General features: G+C 34.2%; 1 protein-coding gene across 2 annotated transcripts in view; it reads left to right on the plus strand.

The window, feature by feature from the left end:
- Positions 1 to 16,523, plus strand: part of LOC148303291 (protein Skeletor, isoforms B/C-like) — a 95,526-nt gene that overhangs the window by 45,750 nt on the left and 33,253 nt on the right. Inside the window, exons 2-3 of one of the 2 annotated variants that reach the window (XM_088270230.1) lie at positions 12,563 to 12,601; positions 12,782 to 13,022. In XM_088270230.1, the coding sequence (XP_088126356.1) occupies positions 12,563 to 12,601; positions 12,782 to 13,022 (280 nt within the window). The remainder of the gene's footprint in view (positions 1 to 12,562; positions 12,602 to 12,781; positions 13,023 to 16,523) is intronic. The other variant, XM_088270231.1, reaches the window with a different exon arrangement.

The raw sequence follows: 16,523 nt of genomic DNA on the forward strand, positions 1-16,523 counted from the left end.
TTGTTAAATACTTTCCGAAGGATTCTTAAAAAAAAACATTTGGCTAAAAAAAACTTTTCTTCAAAGCTCATTACCTCATTAGCTTTCTTCGAGAAATTCTTTGTTCTCTTTTAAGTTCAAAATTTTCTCTTTTCGATTTTATTTTACTTCTGTATTCGTTTATTACTCAGGAAATCGGTGAATTGAAATGGAAGAAAAAATAAGACAGACTCGAGAAAATAATATTATAAAACAATGTGAGATCGAAATATTGATTTTGTGTATGTTTTAATGTCTCGCGTTTGGCTACCATGTTGGAGATCTCGAGGTCGATTCCCAGGGGGATGAAACAAATACTTTTAAAAAAATACTTACCATCTTTTTGCATTGACTGAAAAAAGTAACAGTTTTTTTTAAAGTTGATTTTTAACATATTATTTTTTGACATCTCATCATTGTTGTCAATAATGGGTAGAAAAACGCCACACTTATCTGTCTTCCAAAACAATATTCGCCTCTTCCACTTTCATTTTGTTTTTTTTTAAACGTTGTAGAATGTAAAAAGCAATAAGTAAACAGTTACATAAGTAGGATTGGATAAGTAGTTGGAGAAGACAAGTGAATGTGCGAAGAGATGGCGATAAGAAGAAAGTGGAAATACGAAATTGCTTTTCGCAAATGGAGAAAAACCAATTTTATACTCTTTTCCCTGCAACTCGAGATAAGGAAAGGCGCCGTATAAAACTACACAAACGTGATGCAGACTTAGTTTTAGACTATGACAAGAGAACATCGGAAATAACGAATATCGGATGTCACCGCCATTCAAAAAACAATTTGAAAACAACATGGACAAATCTGTTAACATACATGGATAGATGAAGTTTAAACTTATTATTTTTTGACATCTCATCAACGATAAAGAAGAAAATGGTCTGGGCACTTACGGGGCTGATGACCGTCATGGGCTGGTTTAAGTGAACCTTTACACACGTGTAACATTTACCAATTCTACCCATTATTGACAATTACACTACTCAAATTCTTGGAGGTTCTATAAATATGAATTGTTTACAAACACAGATTGGTGTAGCGTTCTATTCTCTCTGACTACCCCTGTGGAGAAGTGGCGTAGTAGTTAGTTATTGGTTATCATTTTTGTTTAATATCACCCTGACTTAGAACCAAGAGCACCGGATTTATTACCTTAGTTTGATGTAATAAACAATTAAATTAGGTACCATATTATTTTTGACATCTCATCAAAGATAAATAAGAATATGGAAGTCTGGGTACTTACGGGGCTGATGACCGTCATGAGCTGGTTTAAGTTATTATTGACAACAATGGGTAGAATTGGTGAATGTTACACGTGTGCAAAGTGATCACTTAAACCAGCCTATGACGGTCGTCAGCCCCGTAAATGCACAGACTTCCATATTCTTCTTCATCTTTGAAGAAATGTAAAAAAATAATGTATTTTTTTATGAAAATTAATTTGTTCGTATTAGGTGGCCTATAAATAGACAAAAAAGTATATGTAAAAGTATATGTCAAGTTTATTTTGCCCTTCCTCTGCATCTATTTCCAATAACATTCGCTTTATACATATGTTTACCTGCCTTTCTTCACTCATGCGTTCCACATGACCAAACCTTTAATTAAATATGAAAGATTTTGGTAACGTTTATTTAAACACATTAAAAAATGACCACCTCAGTAGTGTAGTGGTCAGTGCGTTTGGTTACCGTGCTGGAGACCCCGGGTTTGATTCCCGGGGGGGTCAAAATAAATTTGGGAGATTTTCACTCCCATATTTAATTAAAATCACCCTGGACTAGTACTTAAAGCGCAAGGCTGATCACCTTGCCTTCATGCAATTAACGATCAAAATAACATTACGTCTCTACGATGCGAGTGCCCTATTCACCATTGGGTGCGGATAAAGGTTTAAAAAAAAGGTTTATTGTTATTTCTAATTAACTAACCATAACGTCTCGGGGATAGACAGAGAGAATAGAAGGCCACACCAATCTGTCTTCACAAGCTTCGCCTCTTCCATATTCATGCCTACCCGCCGATAATTTTAAATTTATGAGTGAATGTGGTTGGTAATAGAAGCTGAGGAAGACCTAGGAAAACTTGAGCAAGTATTCCAAATACTAGAAAGTAGTCAGGAGTCGAAATAATCGAAGGATACGTTATTTCTATCCAATCAATTCTATAGTTTTAACACTAAATGCAGGTTGATAATTTCCAATTTAATGTGTTGCCATGCTAGTCTGCCTTCCGAGTAACGGGTAGGTACCTCGGTCCCGTTTCTAGAAAGCTCTCGAAGTGTGGCCACCCCAAACAAAGCGAAGGGGGCCGGCTCCGGTGTTGGCAGTTTGTTCCGCAAATCCCCCGATTACTCGAAACAAAATAAATCCCTGTAATGGAATTATTTATCTTGGGCTGGCAACACTGCGGGATTAGCGCGGGAAGACTGCGTTCCTTGTCAACGTATTAGAGATGGAGTCGGACAATGTACGATTTACGTTAAGAAATAGTTTATTCGCAACATTTTGAGTGTGTCCAAATACTTGTTCATAAATCTGGATTATCTCTAATTACATGAGTTATATTTCATATTATTTTTTTGACATCTCATATCGAATCGCTAAAAAGCAATATCTTCCAACCAACCAAAAACAGACTAGTGATATTGATCAAAACGTTTGATACCATATATATGTAGCCGTTTGCAATCAGAGGGTAGATAGTACTTGAACATTATAAAATATTAATTAAAAATAACATACAAAAAAAACATAAATTACAAAAGATGATAATAAGGACAGCAAAGGAAAAAGGGAATTTAAGGAAGAAGGTAGAGGGAAAAACTAAGGGAGGAGGTTTGATGGACAGTTAGGATTCTTATGATAAAAAGTAATTTACAACATTTTGAGTGTGTCCAAATACTTGTTCACAAAATCTGGATTATCTCGAATTACAGGAGTTATTTTCACATAATTTTTTGACATGTCATCAAAGATGAAGAAGAATATGGAAGTCTGGGCATTTACGGGGCTGACAACCGTCATAGGCTGGTTTGGGTGATTACTTTACACTTTAAACATCCACCAATTTTACAATAATAATAAGTAGAATTGGTGAACGTTACACGTGTAAAGTGATCACTTAAAGCAGCCTATGACGGTCGTAAGCCCTGTAAATGCTTAGACTGCCATATTCTTCTTCACCTATATTGAGATGTCATAAAAAACTAAAATTTATAACGGAATTGGAAAAGTACGAAATTACAGAACACGGGCGAAACCGGGTAAGAGAGTAAATAAATAAATACATAAATACTATTAAATTTTGCTTACGAGGGATTAGCCAGATTTTCGCGGGCTAACAATGAAAATATTGCGTAATTCCTCCTTTGAAAATACTTTTCTGTAACAACAGAAAATTTGGTTTCTACTCCTTCCTTAAATTTATTTGTATTATCTTTGCTAATTATTTTTAATACTCGTATTATTCATTGTTCTAAACTCTTATAACCATACTCATTTTAAATATCCTTTATTTTTTTTATTCAAACTCCATGTACAGAAAAAAATAAGTACATTGGCGGGCTTGTTGCTAAAAATCAGTATCTTCCAACCGACCAAAAACAGACTAGTGATATTGGTCAAAACGTTTGATACAATATATAGCTGTTTACAATCAGAGAGGGTAGATGGTGCTTGAACATTAAAAAAACATAAATTCCAAATTGATGATAATAAGGAGGGCAAAGGAAAAAAGGAGTTTAGGGAAGGAGGCAGAGGGAAAAGCTAAGGGAGGAGGTTTGATGGACAGTTAGGATTCTTACGATAGATAGTATTGTCACAGACGTTTCTTTCTTTATTATCCTTCCCCAAGATTATACTTTTTTTCTTAAAGGTGAACTTGAAATTAAACGTTACATTGTATTTTATAAAAAAATAGAATTTAAAAAAATGTATTCAAAGTTTTACTCATGATTCAAAGTCGTATTGAAAATCTTTTTTGAAAACCTGAGTATACATCGCGCGCTCAGACTACGTATTGAATTTTAAAGTAATTTTGCGAATTTAGTGTTTTTTCTGTTTTTTTTTTACTTGATTTTCTATTTATTTAAAATCTTTCTTTTTGCATGTGGTGGGGTGAAATAATTTGTATAATATAAACTGATTAACGAAAAAAACTTTGTTCATAAGTTAGAATTTTTAAAAATCTATTCGAAGTTGTACTCCTGATTCAAAGTAGTATTGAAAATCTTGTCTGAAAACTTGAGTACACATCGCACGCTCAGACTATGACAGCGCGCTGCTCAGTCTTGCCAACTTGACGAGTTTGCAAGTCTTAAGAATAAATGATGTGGGCAGGTATGCACGCTGACGGTATGTGTAGTACCAATATGAATATATCGCTCACTCCTTTCAAGAACTTCATAAATCAAACATCGTAAATATTCAGTTGTGCATGTTTTCAGAATGCCCAAAAAATGTACTATATCCCAGCGAAAGCGGCAAATTTTTAACTTGATATTTACCCGCTGCAGGGCAGAATGTGTTGTTTTTGCATTTTGAAGAAAACGTATTGTTTAATTTTTTTTTAATATACTTAATATATTTCAAATGGAGAAAAAAACCATCAGGTTTTACCTAAAGATATCTGTTGCACAGTAAAAAGTTCTATAAGTGTCTTGATATTTATTTTTAATACATTGTATTATATTTTTAAACTTTAAAAACGTTCTCCTGAAAAATCAAGTTTTTTGATTTATGACGTTCTTGAAAGGAGTGAGCGATGTATTTTCTTTAATCCCTACTTTTTTTATAAAATTCAATATAACGCCCATTATCTTTGTAAAACATCCGTCTCGGAATATTAAGCATTATTTTCATTAAGTGAACACCTAAACCAGCCTATGACTAACTAATAATATAAGTTTTACTGTGAATTTTTCTTATACAGAGCTTCCAAAATTCAAATGTTTCTCGTTCTCCACAGCCATACGAGCTAAATCACTGGATCGATTATCGCTCCAGGCGTTAAGTGTTCGGCTATGGGGTGTGTGCTATGTATGGGCTTTTAAAAGGGTGGTAGTTATGTGAGATGTTTAGTACAAACTATTAAAACCTTCTGAATCTAAAATCTTTGATTTCGGTCGCTTTAATATAACTTAATGCTAGAGCAGTCACGATCTACAAAAATAAAATCTTTATAAAATGAAACTCAAGCTTTGTTTTTAACCACTTTTCTTTTTGGTACTTTTTCCACCTGGTTTCGAAAACCATCTTATCATCTTCAGGGATGGATATGTACTTAACTTAAAATAGAGAAATATTCGTAGTTAGGTGAGTATTCGGGATAAAGAAGTGGGTAATTGAGTAAAGTGAAGTTTGAAGTGAGAGGGGATGGAGACGTTAAGTTTTAATTTTATTTATTTATTTAAAAAAAATATATATATTTGTGTTTTTATTGTATGAGAAGATGCACGAATGTGGAAGAGGCAAATAAATTTTAAAAGCTGAGTGATGTGGCGTTGTATTCTCTCCTCGTGGAAAAGCGGCGTGATTGTCAATTAGATAATTCATATTTTTATAAAATTTACCAATATAAATAAAACACTGATTTTGTTTCAAACCACTTTTATATTGGTACTATTTCTCCGATTTTAATCGGTAAATATCTTGTCTTCTTCAGAGATGGATAGATACTTAATTTAACAACTTTTTTTTTTAATCTGCTTTTCTTTCATTTATTTCGGTAAACTTGAAAAAAAATGTGTAGAACGGTGAATGGATATAAAATGGTCATTTAAGCCAGTCAGTGCCAGGTCGTTGTATATATTTCCATATTTCCCTCGCATAAAAAATATCTTTCGTCTCTGTTAAGGCGCCCATAGTATAACTCCTTAGGGTGAAAATCCAGTGTTTAATAAACACATTAAATTACAATTGTTAATAATATGTACCCTAACTTTAAAATTCTGTGAATTTTATTATATATAAATTTAAATTAACCCCAATATAATTCGTTCCCAAATAACGCACAGTGCAACGTGAAATGTATCAAATCCGGTGAGTACCTACCCTCATTAATTCCCCTTTGACGTATTTAGTATATTCAAATGAAGACATCATGCGTTCGGCATTCCCTTCTCACGAACACTTGTTGGTTGTGGGGTAGCTACCCTTCCACGACCAAATGATAATATAAATTCCTGGGTACCTACCGGCAGACGATATAGCCGGGGGTGACAACTCATTCAAAGAGATGCAAATAGTGATCCGGTGTTTTTTCGCCATGGCAACACAGTTGGGGGATGCGTCCCGCGCTTTTCATTGCGCCTTGCGACGCTAAGACAAAATTAGCGGGAAAAATCGAGAGTGTCTTTCGAACGGCGATGTCCGTCATTGTGAAATTTACACAGCTTTTCTTGGAATTCCTAGTCAAACAGTATATTTTCAAACTTTATAAAATAAATTAACTTTGTTTTCACCACTTTTTTAAAAAGTGGTGAAAACAAAGTTTATTAATTTTATAAAGTTTATAAAATGTACCACAAAGTATCTGCGGAAAACATTAAAGAAAAATTATGTTTTGAGCTCGTGTTTTCATTGCTAAATTGAATTATTAACCTTTTTAAATTAATGTTTTACTTAGTAAATACCACTATTTCTTAAAATCTACTGTGACACGTGTTTCGATGCATTGCGCATCATTTTCAAACACCGTGAAAGTAAAACATCAATTAAAAATTGATAGGTTTTACCACAAAGTGACTGCCAAATCAATTAATGAAATGAATTATTAACATTTAAAACGTAGAAAATCTTATTTGTATGCATACGGTTGACTACTTTTATTGTCTAATGCATTCTTTTATTTTTTAACTTACCGACTAACTAACTTACACACCGTTTACCGCAAAGTTAGGCAGAGTTAATAGAACGCCACACCATATGTTTATTTGCAATCTTCGCCTCTTCCTCATCCGCCGATTATTCCAACTACTGCTATTATCACTTCAAAATAATTGATTTTTTTAGAAAAGAATAAAAGGATAAAAGTAGATTGAAAGCAGTCGAAATTCAATCTTATAGACAAATATGTAGCAAAACAATATTTGATGGATGTTGGAATAGCGTAAAATGAGGAAATAATGCAAGGCTGAGATAAGTATTTTCGAAAAAATAATAAGGGTGTTTTGAAATGATGTAACAAAATGAAAATGATGAAACAGAAAAACAATTAAATAAGGCGAATGAAGTTGGAAATAGGTGTTGGAAATAGAGAAAGACCGATAAAAACTTGGCATGATCAAGTATTTTAAATATGTGAATGTGGTCAGGTCACGAGTCATTGAAATCGGCTTGTGTATGTATGAATATGGAAGGGAGAAGATTGGGTGCAAAGACAGATTGGTGTGGCGTTTTATTTTCTCTGCCTACCCCTGCGGTAAACGGCGTAATGTCTAGTAGATATAATCACTCAACGACATGAAATCCCCAATTACCTGTAAAAATACTGAGCGCTACACTTTTATCATTAATTGATTCGGCATTTACTTTGTGGTTTAATCTTACAATTTTTAACTAAAGTTTTACTAAGTAAATCACACTATTTATTCAAATTTACTACGACATGGGTTTCAATTCATGCCTCTAGCGAGATAGCGAGTGTTTTTACCTAGAATTTTCACTCATGAATTGCAAGAAATTAAAGTAACTTTAAACATAAAGAGTAAATCCACTCATAGGCTATGAAACTTATAAAGTTGAATCCTGAGTAGGGACATGATAAGCGGTGTTGCATAAGCCGTAGCTAGATTTCAGAGTCACTTGGACGTTAGGTAATTTTAAAAAAATACACCGTCTTCGATACATTCCGCATCATTGTGGTGCTTAAAAATGCAACACTTTTTTTACTGAAACGCAACGAACCACAATGTTCATATTGGTCCAATATGTGATCTCTCTCCCCTAAAACAGCATCCACAGTAAATTTCTTCTCTCACGAGGTGACTCATACAGTATCAAATATCTAAACCACTGCCTTCTAGTATTCTATGGGACTGTTACCACTACCGACCACTGCTTGCTATATAGACACACCCACACAGGGGCAGTCACGCTAGGGGATTCTTATTATATTTTCCAGCTTTTCCGACTGATTGATGTTCTTGTTTGATCCGCCATCCCCGCGTACAGATTGTTCGAGGGTTGGTACAAAATCATACAGCTGTTTTAAGATAAATACTTAGCGAATGGAAATACATACCATATATCACCATATATTATTGTTTTTTATGTTTTAAAAAAGAGAAATATTTGTGTTTTCACTATTCACACAAATATTTCAATTTCATACTATTTATGTGAACCTTAGCAGCTCATTATTAGAAATAGGTATTAAATTGTGGTACAGTGGGTTCGAACCGAGAAACTCTGACTTAAGAGTCCGCGACACTAACCACGGGACCACAACCCAACACTTATTTTATTCTATATTTTTTCATATTTTGTCCTTTTTTCGTATTACATATATAATATATATATATATATATATATATATATATATATATATGTGTGTGTGTGTATTTTTTTTACTATATTCAGGGTGGCGCAAAATAGCGTCGTATGTCAATTATATTAAACATTTGTAAACTAGTCAGCTGCAGTAAACAAACAAATTGATCCAAGTGATACAAAATTAGTCTTCCAATTTTGTTTATGAATAACTTTTATGTCCTAAATTAAAAAAAAAATTGAGCATTGAAAATATTTATTTGGAATTTTACAATTTTTTCTGTTAAGAAGAAAACATGATATCCGTCAAGTGGTTGCCGCCAGTGTTGATACACATTTGTGCCCGTTTTATTAATTTGTTTGTTTACTGCAGCTGTTTAATTCACAAATAACTAATACGATTGACGTACGACGCCATTTTCAAAAATTATAACATCTTCCGATAGGGTGATACCTAATATCGTGGTCGTACAGGAGAAAGTGACCAAGTGCATTGGTTTACAAAAACGTGATCATTGACTATTTGATACCTTACTAGCTTAATATTGCCCAAAAGAAATCCCAAAGCGATTATAAACTTGGAAGTATAATATATTGACTTGCTAAAAATGACTAACTGCATTGATGTTTATTTTCTTGCCAAACAAAAGTGATTTAAATGGCCCTCCTTAACTTTTTATATACGGTGTTTGAAAATGATGCGGAATGCATCGAAACACATGTTACAGTAGATTTTAAGAAATAGTGGTATTTACTAAGTAAAACATTAATTAAAAATGGATAGATTTTACCACAAAGTGACTGCCGAATCAATTAATGAAATTTTTATATTTTGTTAGTTGGCCATTTCTCCTGTACGACTTCGATATGTAGGGTGAATAAGCCAGTGTCTGATAGAATAAATCTCTATATGTATATAATAATTATTATATTACATATATTATATATCCTTTTATTTTCTCTGCATCCCTGAAGCTCTCGCTCAGCCCCCTGCCCTCCCCTCCGTTCCGCTCCCTCCAACCTCCTTTCTTCTCCCGTCTATACTATAATGATTCTCCCCTACCATTCTCCACAAATCATAATGCCGATAAAGATATAACGCGCAGATTAGGGCTGTAAGAAACGGCTTTTATATTTTGTTCAGCGAGTATTTGCTTCATTCAGAAGGTATTTTTCACATTCGGTATATACACACATAATTTTTTTTTTCATTCATACCCTTATCCGCACCCCGATGGTGCATAGGGCACTGTATTATATAAACACAGTGTTATCTTGATCGTTAACACACGCAGGAAAGGTGATCAGCCCTCCACTTCAGGCACCAGTCCAGGGTAATATTTAATAAATATTAAAGTGAAAAATCACTTATATTTATTAGACCCCCCTCTGGGAATCAAACCCGGGACCTCCAGAACGCTAGCCGAACGTGCTGACCATTACACTACGGGGGCGGACAAAAACTATATTAACGGAACTATATTAAATAAATAAAAGTTTTAAAAAAATACCCTACGGAGGCGATCTATATACATATTACTGGGCCTTAATTCGTGAAAATAGTTGGGTTGTACTGGTGGATCAGCCACGGTATGTCGGTAAATCGCTCATAAATGTGATTTCCTCATGTTTGCACGAGGGTTGACTGGGAATTTCGTTATGGATTGTCGGCTAACTTGATACCAAAAATCGAATTGTGCACTGGCCAATGCCAGGGGTCGTTTCAAAACTTCGTTATCCGCCAGTCTCACTTCCGGGTAGGTCGTCGTATTTATTTAATTCCTTAACGTGAAACCAGCAAAAATATATTGTATTATTCTCAATATCCTCACACTCAAAACAATAGATGCTTAAATATGTACAACATCGTGAGTGTGTCCAAATACTTGTTCACAAAATCTGGATTATCTTCGATTACAGGAGTTATCTTAAGGTCAGGTCATAAGTCCAAATAATCGGTTGGTATGTACGAGAAGATACATGAATGTGGGAGAGGCAAAAATTGTTAGCAAATTCAGATTGGCGAGTATTTATTTTCCCTGCCTACCCCTATTTTCCCTATCTATTTTCCCTGCATACCCCTGCGGAGAAGTGGCGTGATGGTTAGTTGTATTTTTTTTTTATAAAAATAAATTTGTTTTAAAAATGGTCAATTTAGGTACCTACCGTAGAACGGGGGTTCTACTACTTGAACTTCGATGTGTTACTTGAGCCCAGTACAAAAAAAAATCTGTATTTGGTCTATAATAATGAACGTATCGACATGATTCATTGATTCCCTAACAGGTGACACTAATTGTCACGATACCACGATCTAAATGTTTTTTTTGTACTGGGCTCAAGTTACACATCAAAGTTCAGGTAGCCCCGTTCTACGGTACTTATTTCCTTGCAATTCGCGCAATGTTACGAGTTGGACGATTTTCCATATAAGCATGCATTTTGCTAGGTGATTCACTGCGAGAGAACTTGTACGAATGTGCGCTCTGTACGAAAGCCGGCACTAAATTTAAAATGTGCCCGAGATCTCGCAGAAGTAATGCTATTAGTTTGGCGTCGCGACGCCCCCCGGCGCGCCTCCCCGAGCGCCGCACGCGCCCGTCACGGCCGATAAAGCGGACAGTTATAACGCCGATAAATAATATCACACACCCGCTTTTAGTGAGATTATATTGCGATCGTATGAGAGGGTGAAACTGTTGCTTTTCCCTTTGTTCTCGATCCTTTCTTTCCCAATATTACCCGGTTTTCTGCGATACAGTATTATGGTCTTACTCACAAACACAAACTTGTTCGCCTCCGTAGTGTAATGGTCAGCAAGCTCGGTAACCGTTCTGGAGGTCCCGGGTTCGATTATCAAGGGGGGGTCAAATAAATATAAGTGATTCTTTCACCCTAATAATTATTCAATATTACCCTGGACTGGTACCTGAAGCGGAGGGCTGATAAACTTTCCTTCATGTGTTTACGATCAAGATAACACTGCGTTTATATGATGCAGTCCCTATGCACCATTTGGGTGCGGATAAAGGTTAATAAAAAATACTCTATATGTAAAAAAAAATATGAATGACTCACAAACACAGAATTCAATCAGCACCGACCGCCGAAGAAGTTTTTTTTTATATTTCCTTTAGTATTTATACCCGCTTGTAAATACAGGATAAATTACAAATAAGAAGTTTTTACATATACATACATATATTACTTTGTTTTCAAAGACATGTATGAAAAATAATAAAAGGTTACACGTCACTCCGAGCTCGATTTTTTAAAGAATATATATTGGAGTTTTTTCGGTTTTAGGAATATAAATTTATATATATATATATATATATATATATATATATATATATATATATATATATATATATATATATATATATATATATATATATATATATATATATATATATATATATATATATATATATATATATATATATATATATATATATATATATATATATATATATATACACATATATATATATATATATATATATATATATATATATATATACATATATATATATATATATATATATATATATATATATATATATATATATATATATATATATATATATATATATATATATATATATATATATATATATATATATATATATATACATATATATATATATATATATATATATATATATATATATATATATATATATATATATATATATATATGTATATATATATATATATATATATATATATATATATATATATATATAATAAACAATTACTACTCCTTACTTTCAATAACTCTAATGATATAAATAATTTATTTTTTCAATACAAAATCGGGGTTTTAAGAAAAAATTCAATTACGTAAAATGTGACCTGGATTAACAATAAATTAAGTTGCGACTTATAAAATACTGAGCCTTACTCTCTAGATTTTCATTATTAATATTGTTTTTGTATTGTATTTTTATTTTTAATGCGTGTGATTTTTTCGGATGTGTACAAATGTTAAGTAATTTGTATTTTAAAAATCCTTTTTCTATTTTTAAAAGGTCTAGCGTGGAATAGTAATTATGGACCCAGGAAAGTTGGTAAGTTTCTGTATTTTTAAAATGTTTAATTTTATTTATTTATTATATATTTTTATGTATTTCCTTGTTTGTTAAAGTTACATTTTAATTAAATATTGATAATTGTCTTTGTTTCATAAACCTTAAGATTTATCACAAAGTTATTGCTTGAAATATTGATGATTGTCTTTGTTTCCACAGGATACAACCAGGGGAACAGGACTGGGAGGAAGCAGCTGTACCTCGGGCGCCTGATAGGTCCGCTCGTGGAGTTCGCGCACGGCATAAGGGGCACCGTGTACGCGGTGGACGAGAGCACCCTCTTCATCAGGGGGTTCGTCTACGACGGCACGGGGCCCGACGCCTTCTTCTGGGTCGGCAACTCCCCCCGCCCGTCTCCAGAGGGATACATCATACCTTATCCAGAAGACTACGTGGGCAGGTATGTGAGACTTGCAATTCCTAGTCGTTTTCTTGCATATCTTGCTCAGCAGAGATTCATGGTTCGACTACGTGGGCAGGTATGTTGGCCTTGCAATTCCTAGTCATCTTCTTGCATATTTTGCTCAGTAGAGCTTCATGGTTCGACTACGTGGGCAGGTATGTTGGCCTTGCAATTCCTAGTCATCTTCTTGCATATCTTGCTCAGCAGAGCTTCATGGTTCGACTACGTGGGCAGATATGTTGGCCTTGCAATTCCTAGTCATCTTCTTGTATATTTTTTTCAATAGAGCTTCACGGTTCGACTTCGTGGGCAGGTATGTGGGACTTGCAATTCCTAGTCATATTCTTGCATATCTTGCTCAGCAGAGCTTCATGTCTCGACTACGTGGGCAGGTATGTTGGCCTTGCAATTCCTAGTCATTTTCTTGCATATCTTGCTCGTCAGAGCTTTAAAATTTCATCTCGAGTATCGCGAGACTACCTGGGTTGGTGTAAATAGTATAATGGTCACAATATTTTGAATGTGTCCAAATCTTTGCTCAAAAACTCTGGGTTTGTTTCCGTTTAGGAGGTATTTATATTGATATCTCAACATCTCGGTAGTAACAAGAAATTTCTTCATACATTCTTCTTCTCATCTTCTTCATGAGCCCTCTTTGCTCCACTGCTGGATATAGGCCTCTTCCCCTTCTTTCCATTTCATCCGATCGGTTGCTGCTTACAGTCAGTTTCTACCCCCCACAGTAACTATGTCCATCTCTTTTGGGGTCTTCCGACACCTCCCTCCCAAGGTCTCCATCGTAAAATTCTTGGGGTCCATCTTGTGGGGTCCATTCTTGCCCTCATACAACCCCGCTGATTATTCCGACTCCTAACCTGACCATTTTTGAAAATGGTCAGGTTAGGAGTCGGAATAATCAGCGGGTACTTGAGTATTTGAAATACTTGATCATACCAAGTTTTATTTGGCTTCTATTTCCAAGGACATTTGCCTCATAACTTTAGTTCAACTGTACTTTCTTCACTCATTTGTTCCACATGTCAAACCATCTCAACACACTTTACTTAATTTTATCGATAATGCCTATCTCAACCTTGTATTCATTATTTATTTCACCATTTAAACATTTAGCATACAACATACGTAAATGGTCACAATATGTCTAGTCCGTCTCCATAGTATAGTAGTAAGCACATTTGGCTACTTTGCTAGAGGTCCGGGATTCTATTTCCAGGGGGCAAAATAAATATACCTATGTTTTTTCACCTCAGTATTTATTTCATATTATTCTGGACTATATATCTATTATTCTGTACTGATACCTGAAGTAAAAAATATAGTAAAAAATAAACTAAAAGAGACCATTAACATTGCATCAATTTTGTTCGGTTCACTATGCACTTCTTTCATATAAAGAGGAACGATTAATGTTTCACATCAATTTGAAACATATTATTTTTTGACATCTCACCAAAGATGATGAAGAATATGGAAGTCTGGGCATTTACGGGGCTGGCGACTGTCATCGGCTGGTTTAAGTGATCACTTTACACACGTGTAACATTCACCAATTCTACCCATTATTGACAACCACACTACTCAAATTCTTGGAAGTTCTGTATACATGACCCAATTTAGAAACCTTGTTCTTGAATCACTAGAACTTCACTAGAGACATCTATTTATGAGATGTAAAGAAGCTTTTTACTAAGCAGAAACTCTTATATTAGTATGTGAGGTCCGAATCCTGGATTATAATCACACATGAGAAACGCCAGAAAATACAATTTTCATTTTTATAATTATAATTTCACCAGTCCATTTATTTACAACATTTTGAGTATGTCCAAATACTTGTTCGCAAAATTTGAAACAGCTCAAAATTGAAATCTCCTCCGTAGGGCGAATAATCCAGTGTCTGGTAAAACAAATAACATTGATATTGCTGATAAAATTGATTCTAAGTAATAATGACAAATTTCTGAATAGTTCCAATAGTTCACGGGATTTTTTAAGACGATCTCTTAAAATGTCAAGAGAATCGGAAGGCATAAGTATACAACAAAGAAAAACAATTAAATTTGGTCGGCTGCTTTGTGTTCTTCGATCCAAAACTGGCGAAAGCGTCACGAGTGCTCTTAAATTTCCATATTAATTAAACTGGGTTCTTAACAACGAAGCAATCATAATAATACTCAAAGCGAATCGGGTTTTGAACGAATTCATTTTAGAATCCCACGTTTGTTTAGTTTTAATGATTGACTTAATATTTTAACCGAATGATTTCATTTTCCCCACAAATCGATTATTAATTATCTATGTACGAGTATGTCATTCATTATTTATCATTTTTTTAATTTAAATTTCATTTGGTAAATACTACTGTTTTATAAAATCTATTGTTCACAACATTTTGAGTGTGTCCAAATACATGTTCACAAAATCTGGATTATCCCAATTACAGGAGTTATTTTCATATTATTTAATAATATGAAAATAACTTCTGTAATTGGCGATAATCCAGATTTTATGAACAAGTATTTGGAAACACTCAAAATGTTGTGAATAAATTATCTGGTCAAATTATAAGCTTAAATAATAAAAATGAAAATGGTATTTTCTGGGGTTTCTCATGTGTGTGACTATAATCCAGGATTCCGACCTCACATACTAATAAAAGAGTTTCTGCTCAATAAAAAGCTTCTTTTCGTCTCTCCAATAGGTGTCTCTAGTGAAGTTCTAGTGATTCAAGAACAATTTTTCAAAATTGGTTCATATTTATAGAACTTCCAAGAACTTGAGAAGTGTGGTTGTCAATAATGGGTAGAATTGGTGAATGTTACACGTGTGTAAAGTGATCACTTAAATCAGCCTATGACGGTCGTCAGGCCCGTAAATGCCCAGACTTCCATATTCTTCTTCATCTTTGATGAGATGTCAGAAAAATAATATGAAAATCTGTTTCGATGCATTCCGCATCATTTTCAAACACCGTATGTGAAGCCAAGTCTCAATCTCAGAGTCATTTTATTTTTTAGTAGATCCGTCTATATACCATTACAATATTCGACTCTAGATACTACAAACACGTTAATTAATTGACGATCAGCATCAACATGCAGATTCTTGCGAATGCTCTAAATTTGCCTTTCTACCGGTGGCAGAGCTTTCCACGCCATCGGTCCCGCAACAGCGAAGACACGCTCGCCAAACAACAATCGTGCTAACCACTAGACAATGAAGCCGTGGGGTACACAGAGCCGCGACTCATTCTCGTCATACTGAATGAAGAATGGTCACTTTCATTGAATACGACCCTTGCTTTGGGGGTAGAAGCAGCCCCTCTAGGGACTGAAATTTAAATGCACTCCCGGAAATGAACCCGCTACCGGAGCTTTTGATGAAGTGTCGACACTAGGGTGGACCATCGTGCCACGGAACAAAAGTGTAACATGGAAAAAAAATCAATTAATTATTGAAAAAATAGTCGAATTTACC

Source organism: Brachycentrus maculatus, unplaced genomic scaffold (genome assembly GCF_059751285.1).
Source record: "Brachycentrus maculatus isolate JH-2025_06_01 unplaced genomic scaffold, ASM5975128v1 h1tg000374l, whole genome shotgun sequence".
In the NCBI taxonomy this organism is placed as follows: domain Eukaryota; kingdom Metazoa; phylum Arthropoda; class Insecta; order Trichoptera; family Brachycentridae; genus Brachycentrus; species Brachycentrus maculatus.